This window comes from Anopheles bellator, chromosome 1 (genome assembly GCF_943735745.2).
Source record: "Anopheles bellator chromosome 1, idAnoBellAS_SP24_06.2, whole genome shotgun sequence".
Lineage (NCBI taxonomy): Eukaryota > Metazoa > Arthropoda > Insecta > Diptera > Culicidae > Anopheles > Anopheles bellator.
The window spans coordinates 39,076,647-39,098,507 of NC_071285.1; the positions used below are offsets into that span (position 1 = coordinate 39,076,647).

Genomic DNA, 21,861 nt, shown 5'->3' on the forward strand with positions numbered 1-21,861 from the left:
TTCCCACACGCGGGATCACCGTGTGTTTGTCAAGGGTGGTGGTCTCTCAGCAGAAGGATGCAGCAGCCAGTGCTCTGTCTGCTTACATTCTCCTGCTCGTCCGAACGGGTTGCTGGTGCTCTGGTTGGTGGCCAACAAAGAATCAAACGAACCCCCCGCGCCTGCTACGGCATTAACGAGTGAAAAACTAACGACCCCATAGCACGCGCGAGAAAGAGAGAGAGAGAACGGGATGCGAGAGAAAATTTAGGAGAGCATGTGTGAGAGAGAGAGGCAACGATTGAGGCAGAAAGCGATAGCACCAGAGAGAAAGAAAGAGTGAAAGAGAGAGAGCTACGAATGAAGTGAGGGAAAGTGAGAGTGATGGGAAGGTGCACATCATCATCCTAGAGGATAAGCAACCGTTTCCGGAATCAGAACCCTTGCTTGCGTGTGTGCAACAGAAAGAGACAGACTCACACGTGGGAGCGCGTCGCAGCGGCAACGAGCCAAATGGACCAGATAGAAACATCGAACTGTGAGCCTTTTTTCTTTTCCCTCCATCACGTAGGCCTACTGACCCCGTAAAGCACACAGGTCGCACAAATAGCCACGCAGTGCCAGATATTTTTATACCTTATTGCCCCTCCCCTCACCCCATCCGGTTGACCCGTGTCGCTCGCCCGACTCTTTGGCAGAGCCTGTGTGACCTTGTCTGTGGTTGTGTGTGCGCTTGATAACGGTGATTGTGACCTATCTTCGCCCGATTGCCATTATCGTGATTACCATCAGCAATTGGTAGATTAAAACTAGGCGCACCGGAGCACCAGGGCAGACCGATGCAGGCGGCGCGGCTCCAGAGATTTGTGTCCGGGTGATGGGAAATAATTTCTGTGTCTTTCGTGTCTTCCATCCCGTCCCAGAGTGTAGCCCAGCCTGTGTCCAGTGAGGAGCCTCGCGTAGTAGTGATCGTAGAGTTCGGCCGTGTATGTGTGGTGTGCATGAGCAGTTCCAGAGCTGATGGCACGTGGGGAACGTGAGTGACCGCGCACTGTGTACAACGAGATATCCAGCATCAGCAGTAGGCCCTGTCGACATATCTGCTCGGTTAGAATGTGCTGGAGTTGTTTATCGCTTTAGAGAGCGTGTCATGCCGTCGGCCATAGCCAGCCCAGGCCCAGACCGTGATCGTCGTTGAGCAACGAAGTGTAACCCCCGGTCAAATCCTAGTGAACCCCATCTCCGGTACGGTATGCATCAACGGTAACGCAAGGGGCTGTACATTCCGCGGAGACCCGATCGGACCGGGACCGTACGAGGATCATCGAAATCACGGGTGGCTCCAGAGTGTGTAAGGGAAATCTGACGGGCCCCGATCCATGTAGGGCCCTAGAGTAGTAGCAATAGGTCAACAACGCAACAACGACATCAACCAAGCACCAAGCACTTTTGTACGCCAACGTGAACGGGTTACCTGTGTATGTGTGTGTGTGTCTGCGAGTGTCCGTGTGTGTATGCGGTACGGTTTTGTGTGGGTTCAGGAGGAAGAAACGGTCCTAAGCCTTTCCAAGCCGAGCAGCAGCAGCAGCAGCAGCAGCAGCAGCAGCAGTTAGTACGAGCTTAAGCCAGCGTCAACATTTCGAAGGGCAGTTTAGACAGCTTCGAACGTGCCCTTGTACCCCTAGGAACAGGTAAGGGGACTCCTGTACCGATACTTGATGTCGTGTCCTTCCCATCCGTGGTCCTTGATTAAATGTCAATTATTCACCGTAGCCAAACAAATCAATCGACTTACCAGCGAATGACAAACGTGGGTCACATGTAGTCGATAAAATATGCATCCCCTGCAAACACACTCACACTCACGCGGGCGACCGCCCGCGCACACGCACACATTATAAATAGGATGGTGAAACACATTCAACAGCCCGCGGAGGATTTGTTTACGCGGCGTAGATTTAAAAAGGCAATCGGAATGCCGCCTTCGCACCGGAAGCGGAATGTGGCGCCTGGCGTCGAGTGCGCGCTCCGTAATGAGCATGACTCGCGCGGTTCCGTGGAATGCTTCATCCTTTACCCAACGTGTACGCCACACGGGGCATGACGTCCGTTTGTCGTCCGACCAGGCGTTGACGTTCGTGCGTGAATCAATAGGCCAGGCCAGCAGCAGTAGCGGCCGGCAAGTCTATGCTATGTGTTTATGCTAATATGATATCGATCCCCCAGGGGCCTGCCTGGCAAACATTAGCTCGCCGCTGGCCTTCGGAACTAGGGGTTCTCTGTTTCCATTAGCACAGGCCCGGCCGTTTTGTTGACAGTCCTTCGCCGGGGGCCCCCGCAGGATTCGAGGTTGTCGTCGAGGAGATCGATTAAATTTGCGCGAAAAGCCAATGTTCAACGCCTTGTAGGCCGTGTAGTTCGGGGATTCGGCGCGCCTACAATCACTGGCCCGGCGATGGTTGGTTTGATAGTGGTGCTGATGGCATAGGATTACCTGTAGGCATATCTTGTGCCTAGATAGTCTAGTTGGATGATTGACTGACAGCATAACCGGCCGTTCCAGTCATCACTGGCGAGGCGATTAACTAGCGTCAATCCAGGTCGCATTAACTTCAATTAGTTCCAGTGCGCTTACCATATGACAAATAGTACAGTCACCGTCCCCACGGTTGACCCGATTTTCATCCGGCCGTGAACCGGCCCAATCCGGCCTTGACAGTTACAGCATCCAGGAGGCTCATTAGGCTATCGAATCCTTTGCCGAGGGGCCAATTTCCGTGATTCGACGAGCTTCGACGTTCATCAGCCTTCCACTTAGATTCGTTAACAATTGTTCGATTTTCTATTTTTTTCTCTCTCTCTCTCTCTCTCTCTCTTTCATACATTCCTGCTCTGGGTCTGCAGCAGCAAACAATCCGTTGGCTCGTCCGGGCAATGGCGCTTGTGGTACGACGGGTGGCCGGTGTCAGCCCTACCACGTTGCCCACGGGAAACGCTCCTGAGCAGTGAAGTTGTTCCAACACGCGAAACAACTTCCATCGCTTCGTCTAGCTTGGGTAAGTAGCGCCTTACAGGCCCTCTCCGTCTGTGACCCTGCCCACGCATTAACGCTGACTCAATTCCCACTCCACGCAGAATGTCCTGCAGCGTAGACGGACTGCCGGCGGGGTGTAGACTCCGGGGCATGGGCTCCACCGTTCAGAGTGGTCCACTTAATTCGACACTGAGTGGGGCGCAAGAATCAACCAACAATGTGGTGCCGCTGCAGCGAGCGCCCTCGCAGAAACCGTGCTGTTTCTGCTGGTGTTGCTGCTGTTCCTGCTCATGGTAAGTGTCCCCGTCCTCACACGAGTTTCAGCCTCTCACGCTCCTCCTTTCTCTTTTTTTTCTACGCAACGCTCTGTCCCTACCCAACCCTGCCCAACGTCGGCTGTACGAAACGGACAACGGATTGCAGGGCTAAATGGTAAGTGGCTTTGGGGAAATTCAATGACCAATCCAATGTCCCGCATTCGAATGCGGGACTAAATAATTCACCGCTTCGGCCGCCCGAATTACATCCCAAAACAAACACGGTCCAACAAAGCCCAACGTAAAGGATAAATCAAAGAAGGCTACGCAGCTGACTGACAGGTCCAACATGACGGGTGGTCGAACACGGATATGATCGATCCGTCGTCCCATCGTCCGTTGGTCACCTTTCGTGTGGCCGCGTGTGTGCCCTGCGCCTTGTACGAGGTGTGTTCAAAAAGTTCTGACAACTTTGTATTTATGCGGGCTACGTATATCCGATTTTGTTGTGTCATTTTGTTCTTACCTATGTCACTCACATATGGTTACCATTTCCGCCATTTTGAGTAATTAGTCAATTTTTTACAACTTAAAATAAGTCTTAGGATAAAGTTAAAAGTTAAAAAAGCTGGCTGTACCTGCCTTCCCAGTTTGGGACTTCCCAGTTTTGCTGTTCATTCATCATTACCTTTTTCTGACATCAGGTAAATGAGATCAGGTCGCAACAAAATTTAAACAATTTGCAAACGACCGTTGAAAGGGTTAGACAATGTGAAAATGACGTTTGTGGGGATTATTATTTTTTTGTCCCTCTTAAAGAAAACTGCTTCGGAATCGCACCAAATCCTTTGTCGGGACTTGCTTTTGGAAGATCGCTGTGCTTTAAGTGGTTTCAAAAATGTCAAACAGGCGATTTGGACTTAACAAACAAAAGCATCGAAGGGGTCCAAAAAACGAACTTTCTGCTGGGACCAGAACGGTGTGATGCTTCACAAGCTTCTAAAACCTGATGAAAACGTTAATTCTGATCACTGCTGAGAACAAATGATCAATTTGAGCCATGCAATGTTCGATAAAAGACCAAAAAGCCTTTTCACTTATCTAAAATGGAGGCGCCTGGTGTCCCGTGGCCTGAGGCTTCCATGACCCGAAAAAGCAAAACTGTTTCAGGATACTATCAAATCACTTGGATGGGAGCGGCTATCGCCCCTGCGTTTTTCTATGAAGAAGTCGAGTATTGGATGATTAATTAGTTGACTTAAAAAGACGAAGAATTCTTTCGTCTGGGAATCCATTCTTTAGCAGAGAGATAGGTGAAATGTATAGCTAGCGATAGCACATACTTCGAATACAATAGAAATTTGCATAAAAATTTTTGTGTGTGTTAAAAACATCCCGGTTGTCCACGCATAGACCTAGTATACGCAATTTGTACAGCCACCCGCCGCAAAAAAAATCTAAATACGGGTATACGTAACCCGCTGCTAAATACAAAATTGTCAGAACTTTTTGAACACACCTCGTATTCCTGTTTTAGGCCCCGCGAAAACAAAAAACCAGAACCACTTCCGGAACGCGTGAATAAGTAATCGTTGTTGGCCATACCGTTCTCGATAATGGTATGCGGTGCTGACGCGGGACAATCGGTCGCCATGTTTGCGTCCGCGGCCGCTCGTCCTTATGACGTGTTCCAGCTTCCTGCAAGTGCTGTCCGGAATCCGGAATTGTGGGTTCGTTTTTTTTCTTTCGCTCCTTCCATCGGTACTGCGGAACGAACGGTGACTTCGCAGTATCCTCCGCACTAATCAATGAACCCCCCTCCCCTGAACCGTGTGTGACGCGTCCGCCGTCCGCCCCTCCGAGATTTATGGAAATGGGGGATGAAAATCGCACGAGAACAGGGAACCGAAAAAAACTCGGCAACGCCACACTTCCTTCCGTTTTCGCACTGTTCGCGAGCTGGGCGCTCCCGAGAAAAGCGCCGTGACCTCCCTAGGAAAGTGAAGAGAGAAATGTGCCTGTGTCATTGTCGTTGCTGTCGGTCGGTCGGTGGTGTTGATGCAAAGAGCCCCCGCCGGGTGGCCCCGGGTGCATCCGCTACAGCGCGTGGGGTTCGTGCGGATTCTATGAATGAATGAATGGGTGGTGTGTCTTCGTGGTCTTGGTTCGGGTTTTCTTCGAACGCATGCTTGCTGCCGTTCCATTGTGTTTCTCTGCTTTCATCTGTCAGATTTTGTTCTTTTTTTTTTTAGTTTCGTCGAGTGATTTCGGTTGGCTCTCCTTATCTCTCGGTTAGCCCACAATCACCCCCGGGGGGATTGGTGCTGCCTTCCTGCGCTTTCCACTGGGACACTGGCAAGACCTGTCAAAGATCGTGATTTAGGCGTTAATTAGCTATAATATTTAGCCTCAAAATAATTCTATCCAATTTGTCGACGCAGATTGTGTGTGCAGATTGTAAACCCCGCTTCCGTTTTGATAGGAGATTATCCCAAAAGGCGGAGAGTGAGCCCGGAGAGAGTCATCTCGCCATCGGAGTCAGTCTCCGGTTCGCTCGCACGCTCTCGCACCATCTCTCGCACGCACGACTCACGCGGGACCTCGGGAGAATCTCTCACTCCTGTGTGTGAATGTGAGCTCTGGCCCTGGCTGGCGGTGGTTTGAGTTTCGCGCTCTTTCGCGACCAGGGAACAAGGCAGACACGCATAGCAGCCCCGCGGATGGTCACTGGTGTGTGTGCTGGCGCGGCCACCGTTCCTGCGTACTGGGGACCTTCGTTCAGCGGGCCACTGGACGAAACTTTTGACGAAACTTTCACTCTTGCACCCGAGTGAGCGACTCTCACTTCTCGCCGGGTATTTGTTGCTCGCGTTGTCTCGCTTCAGCCTGCATTCCAAACCCGTTCGCTGTACGCCACGCGCGTGAGGCACCACCCCCTCCAACGGGTCCCTCGCTGGCGCCCCGGTCCTTCGTCGTGTCCGCGCTGAGGGCGATGCAAAAATGTAAACAAAAATCTATCAAACCAACCCGAACCGAGCAGCGCGTGAACGCGGAGCGCGCGCGCTGACAGCGAGCATCCGCGCTGCGGTCGGCCAAACCATTCGCTGGCCACCGTTCTAGGCGTGCAGTTGTTCTTCGCGGTGCGCTTCTGGAGTCCCGGTCCTTTGGCCCTTCGGTGACGGATTCGAACCGGAACAGAACGTTTCCGGAACGGAACAACCCTCGGGTGTGTGTGATAAGTTCGCGCGTTTCGATTAATGCCGCCCCGTCGGTCCGGTTGGACTGATATTTGTTGTTTTAACCGCCGGCGCCGGACTGTTCGTGGATAAGAGAGTGTGATTTTTAATGCGAAAAATCATAGATCGTGAAGAGAGTAAAGCTGGCGTGCTGTGATCGTTACGTGGAAGCCTCTCAAAATCAGAAGAAAATGAAACGTGCCTAAACGGAAACGTATTCCGTGCCCATCGTGGAATCTCCCGAAATCACGAGCCGTGCCTAATTCTCAATCAGCACCCCCAGGCGCAGCGGTTATGGTGCGATTGATCGTGATCATGTTTATTGCCGCAACCGCAGTGCGCACCATCGATCGCCGTGATCGTCGAGCTGAGATCAATGGAGGGTTGAGCACCGTTGGCTGAAACTTGTCTGGTTATTGGAATCACGCAGCACGCACCTTCCGACGGGAGACTGCTCACCGACTGATATGGATCACATTCTCCACGGGAAAATCAATCCAACGGGCCACAATCTCCACCATGTGTCATCCGTGCCGATGGAGACGCCTGGTGAATGGTGAATGTGTTGTGGATTGTTGATTCTTTTTACTCTAAGATTCGATCAAGTCTGTGCGTGGCGAATAGGAAAGAAAACTTTCTTCGAACCCGCGAAATAATGTGAATCAAAATGGAAGAAAAAAGACCTGCCGATGGAGGCGCCTGGTTTCGAATGGAGGCGCATGGTGCTTCGTGGTGTCTCTCGAACAAACGATCGGTTTGGCGTTGGTTAGCATTGAATTCAGTTTGCAAAGAAGAATAATGATCGTATCTAGCCTGGCTCGCAGCATTGAGTCGATAGTTTTGGCCTCTAGAATGAGGGCGCGTAAGCAGCGACCGCTTACGTTTTACAGCCCTCTACACCAGTTCCGGCTTTTACCATCCCAGGCATCTGGGATTGTAAAAATAAACTTCACACTCGGCTCCATCGCTATCGTCGGTAGTGCCGCTTCACGACAGCATTTTGGCAGCGTTCGGCCCGCACGAAGCACGACGATTAGATCAATGTTTCAATTTTACGATCCACGTTTTGACATCCTGCCCTCACCGGGCAGACTGCGGTAGATTGCGCCCGGTGGTCACCATTGCGTGCGAATCGAAGAGAAAACTCAATCACAAGGGTTGTCTGCCCCCTTGGTACGGGTGATATAATCGATCCCATTAGCAGAGGTCAACTGCCACCGGTTGCACATGGAGTTCTCACGGTGCATACTGCAGCACCCGTCAGCACCTGCTCCTGCAACCGTGCAACAAGTCGCCCTCGGGTGGGGGACAGAACCTAGGCCTTGGGCCACCGTGCATCGTAAATTATTTATACGTTCAAACGCGTGGAACGACATCGCCAACGGAAGCACACGCCAGCCGAACGCCTGCCCATATAATGCCGCCGGCAGAGCTATGAATTTCGTAGCTGCAATCGAGTGCAGTTTATTTGCATCACGCCTCGAGACGTTGCTTAATCTGCTACTCGATCGCCAGGGGAAAGACCGGGCGCGAACCTTGAACCCTTCCATGCACTAAATATACACAGTTTTCAAGGCGAAGTCCACCGCATTAATTGCATCCTGCTTGGCGAGCCGTGGGTGGGCAAGGGTTCCCGGGGTTCCCGAAGCAACTCTTCGACTCCATTGCATTCAGCCCGCTTCGCGACCCAGTTACGACCGCTCGAATGACGATAAACATTCATCAAATCCGGAGCCGCCGCCCAGTGTGATGAGAAAAGTACAATTTTCGTGGCTCTCTCGCTCGAACGGGTGCCACTATTGAGTTGAAAGTTGCCCTGCTTATTGGCCATTTTCGATGTAAGCTCTCGACTAGTGTAATATCAGCGATACGAGACCCCAGTTTTCAATCCCCCCGGCTTGGTGCCTGGAGTAAGTCCGCACTAGTCCGTTACGATATTTTATGCCTTCCAGAGCGTCCATAAATTTTTTTAAACCATTTCAAAACGACGGCGAAAAAGGAAACCAACCACAGTCGCGGGCGCATCAATAAACCGATAAACAATTTATTGGCCTCGAACACAATTCGATCGAACGATGGTTTATGCATCCTTTTGGCGACAAGACGACAAGACAAGAGACTCTTGCGCGCGCTGAAATCGGTAGGCCAGTTGACAATGTTAAGTCAGCCCGAAAAATCCGAGAATCCTTGATCCGTGACCCTGTGCCCGGATTCCCGAGTTCACCCGCAGCAGTCGGCAGCTGTGGTGGCCTGCGAAACGCACATCGAAGCGTGGTCAAAGCCCGCAACCCCCGGAAGTGACCGTGATTGCCGGCGGTTTTCGAAGCATTCCGGGGGGAACGTGAACATCTGTCATAAAACCTCTGGCTCATGGTGACAGCTTTTTGTGTGCGTATGTCGTTCGGGTGCGTTGCGCTCGCTTGCGCCAATCGGACAGGGAGGGCTCTGTTTTATCGATTGCCAGCGTGTGATGATGATTCCGAATGAGCTTCCGATTTTACTGCCTACCGCTGCACGGCGTCGTACGGATTCCGACGGTGGCGGCAGAGGCCAAACTGGGTGGAAAAAAATGGGCGACGGCACAGCGGAAATTGTGAATGAGACTAGCCCAACAGCAAAAAGGAAGGGAAACCGGTGAAGAGGGAAGTGGCAAACTAATGCTCACAGTGTGCGCCACGGCAATGGCGCCACAAAGGTTAAGGCATCATGAGACCGCTAACGACGACGATGACGACCACGGTTGGTGGCGCCCGTCGCCACTGTCGCCATCGTGTTATGCGCGCGGTAATAGTTTTTACCAGTAGTGGCCACGCGCGGTACTGCGGGAGCTGTGTAAAAACCGAGGAACGGCCGAGGAAGCTGGCCAGCTTGGCTAGGTTTGTTTTTCCCCGAAGGACACCGAAACTTAATGACACCGTTTCGCAAAGTGTGGCCACTGCTTACGTCATCGCGTCCGCGTTCAAAACGAGAGAACGCACAAGAGAAATGTAGTCCCTGAGGCTGGGCTAAGCATAACGGAACCCAATCACAGATCCTGACAAACGAACAAAACAACAAACTGAACCCGCTGGGCAAAGAAAAACACTCTCGACGCAATAGGGCGGGCGCTTTCGGAGATTGGGCGCTCTGGGTCATTATCGTCTGAGAGCGATGGGGAAAAAAGTATGGATAAGGTCAAGAACGATGCTGCAGACCCCGAAGAGGATGCTATCATCGTTCACTTCGGTTGATTTTACCGTTTCAACCGGCTTAATTGGGAAGAAATCGAACGAAATGCTTCATCAGATTGTTGTGGTTGAGCACCGTGCAAATGCAAAAACTAAAATATTTACAACTTTCCCCACAAGTTTCTAGGCGGTTCCCGCTGGCCCCAAATGGGGCCGTGTTGATGGGTGTCATAATCGCAGCAATTATGCTGTTCATTTATCACACATCCGATGATGATGATGGTGATGGTGATGACGGTGATCGGCGGTACGTTTACTGGTCTACCATTAGTCCCGGTGACTGCGATGCTGTTCGTTCGATGTCCAGCGTACGGTTCGTACGGATCTCGATGACGCTATGTGTCATTACTGTGGACGAAACGAGTTATTACCACCGTCTAAACAGCGAACTTTTGTTGATCCTCCTTTCCACCGAACTGGGGCCCGAACAGGTTGTGGAATAGTGTACCAGAAGTGATCAAACAATTGCATAACGCAACTCGCAGTTTTCTATTAGGTCTGCAAACTAATTAGTTCGGTTTACCAATGGATGGCATTACTCACTAAGTATAACACATATTTTTTATGAAATGTGTGTTTGATAGCTACTGTCATTACGCATCTAACGCAGTAAAGTTTTTGTTTTGTTAAAGTGTCAATACTTTTTTCAAGCATTTGAACATATAAAAATCTGTTCCTGATAGAATGTTTTGCGGCGAGTACTTTTTCACGGCAGAAAAAAGGAATTCTTCTATCTTTCTACCACCACTGTTGATGAAAATAGGGGTTATTACAAGAATCCTGAACCCAAAAATGCCTGGATCCACAGCATGGTGAACCATGTCCATCGCAATCAAAGCGAAATATTCATTGCGCAACGGTTATGCTGTGCATATGGTGTGATATGAAAGGTGTGGTGTAGTGTGAGCTTTCAGAAACTAATGAAATTATTTACAGACAATCCCATTAACAACAGTTAATGCATTTAACGAGCATAACACGACGAGAATTGGATAAAAGACATGATAAGCTGACTTTTCGAAACGACAACGCTGGAAGATGGAAGAAAGTGGTAGCTTATGATGGACAATACTTTAATTAAGCTGGTCATACGGTTTGTTGTTTTAATTTGGGTTAAAAATGTCGAATGAAAACCGAATTAATTAATTTGCACACCTAATAACTTTGGAGGGAAGCGAATTCGGATTGTCGAATCCGCTAAACCAGGTCCCAAGAACCGTCAAGTGAATAGTGTCGGTTTTAGCGTACTGTGGGATTCAACCTAATACTACCGTAAAACAATAGCATAGCCGGTTGATTCGACCTTCAATGGCCTTAGCGGCTATCATATTGGCCACCAGCCGTTGAAGGATTAGCGCTGCAAAACAACCGTGCGATTGCACAACTTTTTCCATGCAATTTTTTTATGCAAAACGTTAAACATTGATAAGCCACCCCACCGTAATGGGCAAAGTTTTGATTGATTGCGTCTTGGGCATGTTGCGAAACTACCCCTGTTGGGGTCGAAGTGAAGAACTAATCGGTAGGACCTACCCACCGCAGCGCGGCGGTTAGTGCTAAGAACTGAAAAGCTAACTCCCTTTGATGCATACTCATGTACGTGTTTGTGTGTTGGAAAATAGCAGTCCGGTTTGTAAAGTAATCCCTTCATGACACGCAGCCAGTTGGATCAAGTGTTGAAGTAGAGTAACTTCAAAGTAATCGAAAGCATGCGGTGCGCCATTTTCACGTTTCCACCCGAGAGCTAAACTTCTGAACGTCTTGTATGAAGCTGGTAAATCACCCAACGGTGCAGCTGGCCCGAGTATCGGCGGAGCCAGTCAGGAAAATGATTAAATTTTATCAAACACCTACCCAGCCGGGAGCCAGCCACCGTGTGCCTCGGGTGTTAATGAATGGCCCGCTTTCCGTGGAATGTAAACCACCGGCAACACCTCGCACCGTTCGCCAGTGTCGTCAGCCACGTGAAGTGCAACGAAGTCCTTTCCGCCATTAACCAGCGCACGGCAATATGTAACGGCACCGGCAGCCGGTCGTCGACAGCGAACCGGGGTTGGCTGCCGCTGATGACGGAAATGTAAATCAATTAAAAATTAATTTTAAATCTCCGGGTCGTCCAACACCCGGAACCCGGGCTGTCACTTCTTGGCACATCACGAGCTGGAAGCAAAATATTCGCCCCAGAATAGTCGGTAACGAACGGCGCATCCAGAGCGAGAGAGAGTGTTTTCTGGCAGATCTCTGTTGCTGCCCGGAAGTTCGCCCGACTTTATAATCATCCGTCGGCCACCGGCCGGAGACTCCTTGGCACCGGTGCAAGAGACCCATTGTCTGCCGCTTTCGATGAACAGGGGCTAATCCTCGCAGAACCCGCCGGTGTTCGGCACGCCGACGCCGATTGCTTCCTGCGTCGGTTCGTTTGGCCAGTGGCCCCTTTTCAAAGATGTTCCTTCCATGTTCCGGGACTGGAAACCCGGCAGCCGTGACTAAGAATGGAAACTCGGGCGCCATGAACCCGTGACTAAGTTTGGACGAGAAATTGGCCGGTCTTCCGTGCGGCTGAGCTTTGGCGAGTGAGGCCGCTTCAAAAGCATTTTCGCAAACAGTCGCGGACCGTCGTTTTCGTCGTTTTATTTGGGACCAACTTTCGCTGCGCGGCCTCTGGAAGTGGCCGCACTTTCCATTTCCAGATTGGCACGCTCGTACCGGGCAACATGAAACGACCGGACGGCCGGCTCATCAGGTTGTCGATTTCGATCCCACGCGCACGTGTGCGTGTTGCAGGGAGCGCGGGGACGAGGGGGGATGGGTGCTCTGACGTGAGCCGCTAACAGCTCTGCAAACAATGCTAGTAATGCTGGCAGCAAAAAATAGACATCCACTTATGCTATCATTTGGGGCGGAAAATGAAACGAAACCCGAAAATACCACCATCACCGCCCATCATCGGGCCTCCGGGGGGGGGGGAGAAATGTCAATCTATTTTGATAACCAACCAACCACCAGCGCTGCTGATAGCCCCCAAAGGGATCGCCGGGAGCGGGGATCGAGTTGAAAAGCGCTTTAAATAATTGTCCGTGGGTGGAAAACGCACGCCAGCCCGGGGGCAGTGTTTTAAAACGACCACCACAATTGGGTGCCAAAAAGGGATCTTTCGATTTCTGTCTGCCGGGTTCGCGGCCTTATTGAGAGAATGCATTGGTGCAACAATTGCATCTTTAAAGCTGGAACGGGATTTAAAGCTACTTGCATGGTCGAATCTCGATAGTGTATTGATTGAGGTGGATAGGGTAATTTTAAATAAACATTTCATTAGACTGGAGCACTTTTATACTTGCATCACTGGCCGCAATGCGAAACATGTTAACCGATTGGTGAAAACCCACAGCTGTTTTGATTATTTTCTTTTCTATTTTGTAAAGCTCCATATTGGCTATTCGAATTAGGAAGGCTTACAGAAACCGGACAAAACCAACGAGCAAGATTTGGTAAACAATAAATTCAAGCACAAATCTTAACGTCCAAACTTGTACTTACAGGTTAACGGGTTAATATTTTTCGATGCTCGAACATGTATTTGAAAGGGTGAAGGGAAGGTGAAAGGCGTGTTGAGTAAAACCAGAACTTCCACATGTGGCGGTTATGTGGCGCGCTTCTGAAGCTTATTCAGTTCCTCTTCGACAACCATTTGTGCATTAATAATCGGCATGTCAATGTACAGTTGAAACATTCAAATTCAGTGTCTACGTCTTTTGTATTAGGGTCGTAAAATCGTGACAGTAAAATTGACTGCAACCACAATCGATTTAACGATTCTTGCATTTGCTTTGGTTCATAGAAATATCTCTTCACTCGCTTACATCTCACAGCGGATCTTTTTTCCGTGAAGTATCATTTATTCCCCCCGTTGCCTATAAAAGAACACCAGCTTTGCCCTCGGCTCGTTAGGCCAAATGCTTTCATATCCATTCGTTTGCAATGAGACACCTTTGGCTGTAGTTTCTGTCTAAAATATTTCAAAATGCAATAATCATGTCACTAGTCGAAGTAGTGTAAATGGGCAACATATTTAAAGAAATCGGTTTGTAATGGGTTTTTTTTATTATACTTCACTTAACTTCACTGAACCTAATTAGTTTGGTTTGAGTAGCGGTTCTTGGCCGGCTGCTCACCGTAAAGCCGGTGTAATATTGCTACTAGTCTAACTATGATTGAGTGGCAATAATCGAAGATGTCGCAACTTAATACCATTTTCATAAAGTTGGTGACTTTTTGTTAAAACGCAACGCTTGGTTGCCAACATCAATATACCCAATATACCTGATAACATCTTTGATAAATCATTAAAAATCAATGACCCATCGCTGGAAAGTTTTTATACTTCAAATCCAGTAGCTCCGGATCCGGGACCATAGTCTGGCCACGGTTTGTTTCAATTTCTCTAGCACCTTCTTAATGTACAAAATGAACACAAAAAAAGTTCAAAAAATGATCTGTAAAATGTTTTCGCTAATGAATGGAAGTCACCCATGAAAAGATCATTCGAATGATACGGAAGGTTACCTGTCGGAATGGCAAATTTGGCAAATAATAGAATCGGCATGGCAAATAGAATTGGAAGTAGAAATTACGTTGCACAACTACTGCCAATTTATTATTTATTAAGAAGCTTCAAAAATGTTGCATTTTTGATCCACGTTACAGCACCGCAGCTTCGAACGGAACGCGTAATTGACACAAGTTAGAGCTTCGTCCAGGCCGAACAGAAGCAGCCATTACCTGGAAGGCTTTCATGACGAGATTGGTTTTTTTCCATGTTCCTTCTTCAAACAATTTTACATTAGCTCATCTATTGTTTCACCCCACTGGCCGGGCGAAGGAAAATGCGATATAAAAATAAGTCCGGATAAGGGGCAAAAAAGCCAGCCGTGGGGGCAAAAACCGAGCCCCCATTTGCTGTCCCATTCCCGGGCGGGCATTAACGATGGGAAATGGGTGCCACGGTTCGGTACACTCCCGGAGGGCCCGGGGACAATTGTTTATCCTGCTAAACAAAGACTAACCCAAAGCGCAAACAGATTCAACAACCTCCGGATCCGGGCAGCCGGGCAGCCCGAACCCCGAGCGGAAGTGGACAGTGAGTGAGCGAGTCGGAGCGAACCACCGTGGGCCGTGGGGCCCGTGGTCGCAGTCGGATTCGAACGGCAGACGGTTAGCCGACGGACCTTTCGTAGTACTGCAAAACTGGAAACCCGACCAGCGGACGACCAACAATGTCCGCCACCAGGAAGCACAAAATGAATAAACCAACAATGGGAAGCCTTCGGGACGGGTCGCCGTCGTCGGGTTTTCCTTCCAAGGCTTTTCCTTTTTTATGCTGTGACGTTTGCTTGCGCAATGGACTTCCCTTTTTTCCGTTTTGCCTTTGTTGCTGCCGTGGCTCGACGAAAAAAAATGTGGAAAAAAGGGAAATGGCCACCAGATCGGGCGGACCTTTTACAATGCCGTTTAGTTTGTTTCGCTGGCCCCTGCGGGTCACGTGCCGGTACGCTGAATTGTATTACTTGTTGCATACGGAAGCGTACGGTTCGGGTTGCATGTGTATGGCAATAACGTGGATGAGTTCCTGCAACGGGGGACCACTTCTAGGCTACCGGGAAGGGCTTTTTTGCCCGCCAAGTTACCAGCTGATGAAAAATTCAAACTCAATACCTTTCGATGGGTCGCGGAACTACACGCTAAATCTCGAGAAGATGGTTCAACGCGGACAGGAATTCTATTTCTTTTCCGACCTCCTCTACTCCTGAGGGCATAGGAACCTAGGCCACTGGGAACCTAGTCACTTCACTAGGATCGAAGGGATCGATTCAGATCCCCACCGGTCCTGGATTACATTCTTCGATTTCTTTACAATCGAACAGAGTAGAAGCACCTTTGGCTGAGAAGATGGGGCTGCCGGCTGCATCCTGGGTGCGACATTGTTGTCGAACTCGGGGAGCACTCGTTGAGGAATTGATATGGACGCACTGGTTCGGTGACCATGCAGCAATCGATCCCACGGTGGATGTGAAGCTGTCACAAGGAAGAAACAAAAAATACTGGTTGAAATATATTACATTTTCCCTTACGCAAATATACGTTCCGGAAATCGGAGCAGCACATACACAGTGCGCCAAATACGTTCTTAAACTAGTTGCACACTGCACACACCTAATCTTGATATCAGTCAATGATACTTTGTGTCAATCAATTCCAGATTTATGACGAAAGTCCATCGGCGCGACGGACTAAAAATCGCAATTGAATTCTTTTCCCTTGTACAGGGTTTTCTATCACGATCCATACAATGTAAACGTAAAATAACTCCGCTATTTGTCTGTCGATTTTGAAAAATAAACAAGATATAATTAGAGTCAAGAATGCCGTTTATTAACAATTTAGCCAAAATTCAATATCGATCAAATGACCTGTCGTTATTGTCCATGTCGTCAGGCCAGGGTTGTACTGGTTTTTAAAAGAACGTGCCTCGGTGCAGCTGTCTAAGTTTCGTAAGTGCGGCGTGGATCTATCTATGTACTACTTTGCGAAAGCAAGAGAGAAAAAAGAGCGGAATCGATTTAGAGTCTAGAAGTCACCTAGCTTTCGCGCCATTCGGTAAATATTGGCCAGCGCGCTGATTGAGTAGCGCCAAGAAGAAAAGGTAGTAATTGAATCGTTTCAGTTACATCCCGATCCTAGTGCCCGTCCTTCGGCCACAGCCACCGATCGAGGCGAGCCACGAACCTTGCCATCGATGCTACGAAGCAGGGCATCGAGGACGAGAGCAAAGTAAACAAATAAAAGCAAAATAAAAATAACACACTCTTGGACACGAGAGGAAACTATTTGCCGTCCGGCTTAACGATGGCACAAATGACGCCTTCCTGAAATGACACTGCGCCTGGCACCGTTTGGCACCGTTTGGCACCGTTTGGCACTTCCATCAAAACAAACCCATTAAAACTTTATTATCACATCACCTCGTAAGGACGCGAAGGGCCGTGGCCCTTCGCAAACCGCGGGTCAGCTTCGCATCGTGACCCATCGTAACACGCCATTTGTGGTCACTACTAATAACCGGGCTGCTGGGTGGCCGCGCGGGACCAATGTTTACACCCGGCCGGAGGGCCGGCTGTCCGTCCTTTCCTGGTTCCTGGTTCCTGGGCCCATCCCGTGACATCAGCGCCACTGTCGCCCCGTCGGGGAAAAAACCCGTCATCAAAGTAATTAACCTCAAACATGATGCGGGGACCACAAAAGGAAACAATGCCACACCTCCCCGAAGGGCAGTGTGAGGGGGTCGGGGCTTGAGCGGGAAAGATTTAATAAATGTCCTGTGTGGCGTTGGTGTAGAGCGCGAAGTAGCTTCACTTTGCTGCAAGTAGCACTCAAGTGGAGACGGGTCCTTCACGTTCTACACATGACCGCAAACGCGATACAGTGGGTGACTCCTTTCGGGGCCCCCTGGTCTCATTCTGGGGTTTCCTTTCATCCTGTTAAAAGTGTGTCTTTTACTAAACTTTGTACATGAACATCGACTGCGGCAATGCTAAGAACGAAAATGAAATCGATATTTGCTGCTGGTTTGGAACTCACCGTGTGGAGTGCCGAGCACAATGTGTCAAACACTGTATATGTTCTACAAGGACATTCGTTCGGATGGCACGTGTGGTTGCCATGAAGCCGTGGGGCTTCTAATACAAACACACCCCATCGATCGTCATTGATCGTCACGGTTCACCTTGTCCCTGTAGCACTTTGCTGATTAAGAGGAACAAATCACTTCAGCTCACTTTATTCATGCTCAACAGCAAGTAAGTACGGTAGGTCCGACGCAGAGCCGCTCTTTGTTGGCCCTCCTGTTGGCACGTTTACTCTGACACGGGAAGCCGGAATTCAAAACGGATTAAGATAGATCCGAACGTCGCTTGGGGCAAGGCTAATGTGAAGGCCTGGACATACAAAAGGCTGCAGAGGCGAGATTCTACTGTACTCAGTAGTTTGATTTTCCTTGCGTAACGTTTCATAAAGTCCAACACTTTGATATCGAAACGAACGGCCATGCCCATGTCTGTAATGAGCAGTCGATTATTGCTTGGGTGTCTCTTGGCGTCTCTTAATGTTCCAAATTACGTCCGTGCCGAACTTTCCAGATACCAGAGGTGAAAGCAGCAGAGCTGCATATATCTAATCAAAACCTTCTCTAAAATCTTTGCTAAAATCTGGAAAACTATATGTTCTATAACTATCTGTCGCCTCTCGAGCTTCATTTATTTAGTGCCAAAGGTTCAGGCTGACAACGACACAACATAGGCACTAGCGTGCTAGTAGCCAACAGATCATCCCACACTCCGAGGAAACTTTTTTGCTCAATTCTCGTGTCGCTGAAGTTGAAGATAAGCATTTGGGACATAAACTCTATTCAAAACCGACGAAACGCTCTTGGTCTCACCCGAGAGGAAGATGCTCAAATTGATCATTGGCCCCTGTGCTGGTTTGTGCGAAGGGACAATTAAGGAGTCGCTTACTCACGACTTTACCTTTGTGCAGCGTTAACGTCTCGCAAGGATCCGGTGGGCTAGACATGTCATGAGAATGGTGGACAACAAACAAACAAACAAAGGTCATAAAGTCTTTTTAAACCGCCCAAAAGGACAAACAGGACGTGGTTGTCCCCGTGTGCGATGGTGCTAGATGTGCCAGAACGAATAGCTATCGATCCTAATTGTGCGGGAAATATTAAATGAAAAGCATTAACAAGGAAATTCTTTCAGCAGACTTTTGAGCAAAGCATAAGTCAAGTAATAGTTTGGAGTTCATTTAGTAAATGTTACTTCGTCAAGACAGATTGTGATGTCAAAACGAAAATGTAGCAAAGTTTGTTACCTTAATGACAATCTGGCCTGTGTACTATACAAGGCATAATTTCCAGTGCAAGTCAAATACGTTCAATTCCGAAAAGATGTACGTCTATTTCTTTCGTCTTTGTAATAAAACATTGCGTTTTGCTCATCGCGTTCAGTCTTGTTGCTATTTTGTTTGAAAAAAATCCTACGGAAAGTGCTGTCCAGCGGCTTGATGTTGTCCATTAGATTCGAGATCACACTAAGCTTCGCATTTCGTATTGACGCAAAGCTCTAATAGAGATGTGTGCCTTGAAGCCAGACATAACTCCTTATGAAATCGAAAACGATAGCTTAGCTGAAGATATGAACGTAATAAAATGCGGACAAAAGACATTTCCTGTCCTGTAATTGAGTGAAGCGGTAAATGAAGAAACAACCGCAAAATGAGCATCAGAACGGAGAGTGCAAAAGCTAAGTGAAAACGCGTGCAAACATTTGATCGGGACCACATCTAAACGGTGAAGCTGCTCGGCTATCCTACACGGCAACCCACAGGACAGCAGCACACCGCGCACTGTGGGTTCGTGAAGGCGTTTGAGTGCTTTTCGGAGAATTTTGCTGTCGCCGTGTCACCGTGGTGTGTCGGATGTCAGCTACGAAACGGCGGAGCACAGGGGCGCCCCAGTGTCTTGTCTCGCTAGCCTAGCGGACGACCTACCTGCCCGTAAGTGCTACGCAAACATGCCGAAACAATAGACGGTGTACCGGAGCTTGGCGTATAAGTCGCGCCTGTCGCAAGTGCACTCGACCCGGTTTACCGACCCGAAACCACTGTGCCTCGCTTTAAACTGTAGAAACAACCGCCGCGAGGGCTAGAAACAGAAGCGCGCGAAGTGTCAACAACAAACAACTACAAGAGTGGCGCTGGACGGTAAGCCTCACTGCAGCATGGCCGAAAAATGGCGCCAGGCCATCGGGAAGATTCGAAAGGGGTAAGCATGGCGTTACTCAACATAAGTCTGTACTGCTCTCAGCGGCCCAGCCCGGTTTGGAGGGACGTAAAACGTGATGAATCGTGGCACACGTGGCCATCGCCCTCTGCGTCCTGCTTCCAATTCGTACCGAAGCATAAAACAAACAAACGGACCACTTGCTTGCAATTATAATCCATTTTTATTGAGTTCTTAAACTAGCTTTAAAACAATCTTCTTTTTTCCTGCTGGCCATTTGCACCTCAGTCGCACCATTTTGATTGAAAACTCGTTAGCATTCTGCAATTACGGGCACAGTTTGTAGAGTCCTTCCATTTCTATTCCACGCCAAATTGCTTCTCGGTGCTGGTATCTGCGAAATGCTCGGCAGCAGAGGCCTCGGACACTGGACAGAGCAGAGCCCGACAGACCGTTTGCTACCTTTCTCGTGCCGGTCTCCGCTGCTGACGTCAAGCACCGTCAATTTAGTCCAAAGTGTGGCAGCATAAATTCAATAATAGTACTACGTGACAAATCTCTCATTCCCGGCGGTGTTGAATAAAAAATAGCATCAAAAGATTACGTCCCGGCCACGGGTCCCAGGAGAGCGCACACCCGGAGCGCTCATTCATCCCGGTGTCGCAAGGACAACGTGCCGGTCGGTACTCACGCTATGCGCTATGCTATGCCGGTGCTCCTCACGGAAAGGGTCATTGATAAATATTCGAAGACAGCAGAAATAGCGCTCCCCGGTCCTTGTCGGTTCGGTTTTGGTTTATCCTTTGGTCCTTCATGCATGACGGCGCACGAAAGACAGTGAAGCTGGACAAATTGGTGCCGTGGATTCGGTCACCGGTCGTCGTCGTTGTCCTCGTCGTCCCAATGCCACCTAGCATAATGATCAAAAGGAGCGGACACGCACAGGACAGTATGTGAGACGAAGCACAGCCGGCCAGATCCATTGATTAATTCCGAACCCACCCGAGTGCGGTGGCCTCACCGAACCGTGTCCGGGGTTGAGGAACTGTTTCGCCATATTTCATAATTCATTGACCGGGCGGACAGCTAGAGGGTAGCTTTAAACATAAATACCCCAGCAAAATTTGGGCGGCGACCGGCGACGAAATGGGCCGCCAAACCGCTGGTTAAGTGTCAGCCGTAAAGTTGTGTCATAAAATTAAAGTGATTGCCCGTCTGGAGATGGGAAGGAAAGTTTTAAAATCGAAATGGAAACCTATGTCTCGAAAAGGACATTCAGCAAAAGTCTGTTTTATTCTCTTTACTTTCAGTTTGGCTATAAAAAACGCAGAAGACAATGGGCCTACGAAAAAAGACCAAGCTAGTTCCGACACGTTATTCGATGGAGAACAGTGAGTAGCGCCACCGGTGTTTGCTTTAACAATAAGTAGTTGTTATGAGTTTCTTGCAGTAGTGTCATTAGATTTTGTTGTTTCTTTGCCAACGTTTGGGCTTATCTAGAATGAATAGTTTAAACTGAAACACAAATGAAGCATAATCTAGTACAATCCAAATTGTTTTGGCCAAACATTGAATGTGAGTACTGTTTGGCTGACGATTAATTTTGCATACATATGTCACCTTCGCAGACCAACGCTAGAGGAAATACGGAGCTGGGGCAAGAGCTTCGATAAGCTGATGCGAAGCCACAGTGGGAAGAAAGCGTTCCGGGAGTTCCTGCGCTGCGAGTACAGCGAGGAGAACATACTCTTCTGGCAGGCCTGCGAGGAGCTGAAAAAGGAGACGAACCCGGAAGCGATAGAGGAAAAGGCTAGGTTTATATACGAAGACTATATCTCGATTTTATCGCCGAAAGAGGTAAGCGCAACGGCACCGCCACCGGCACCGATGCTTCCATGCTAATTTTACTACAATATTATGCTCGTCGTCTCCATTTCCGCACACCGAAGGTATCATTAGACTCCCGGGTACGGGAAATAGTTAATAGAAATATGGTGGAACCGACTCCGCACACTTTCGACGAAGCTCAACTACAAATTTATACACTTATGCATAGAGATTCGTATCCCAGGTGAGTCGCGAACCTTGCGAGAGGGCGAGTTGCAGCGGAAAACCCGTATGTCCTGTGTTTCCTTTTTTTCCAGATTTATCAATTCACCCCAATTCAAAACGCTGGCACAAATTCCAGAGGGCGTTTCCGCGTCCGGTTCGACGGCCGAAAGTCCCAGCAATTAGGGACTTTCGCAGGCGTCAGTGCTAGCGTGTCTGTCGGGTTTGGTGATCGGGCTTAATT

General features: G+C 49.0%; 1 protein-coding gene across 1 annotated transcript; it reads left to right on the plus strand.

Moving 5' to 3' along the window:
* The first annotated feature begins 1,548 nt into the window (after positions 1-1,548).
* Positions 1,549-21,803, plus strand: LOC131205253 (regulator of G-protein signaling 17). The gene is made up of 8 exons (XM_058197271.1): positions 1,549-1,670; positions 2,884-3,035; positions 3,115-3,306; positions 3,437-3,445; positions 20,879-20,959; positions 21,197-21,425; positions 21,518-21,639; positions 21,713-21,803. Exons 3-8 carry the CDS (start codon positions 3,116-3,118, stop codon positions 21,801-21,803), a joined length of 723 nt encoding a protein of 240 aa, XP_058053254.1. The 5' UTR covers positions 1,549-1,670; positions 2,884-3,035; position 3,115.
* The last annotated feature ends 58 nt before the right edge of the window (positions 21,804-21,861 follow it).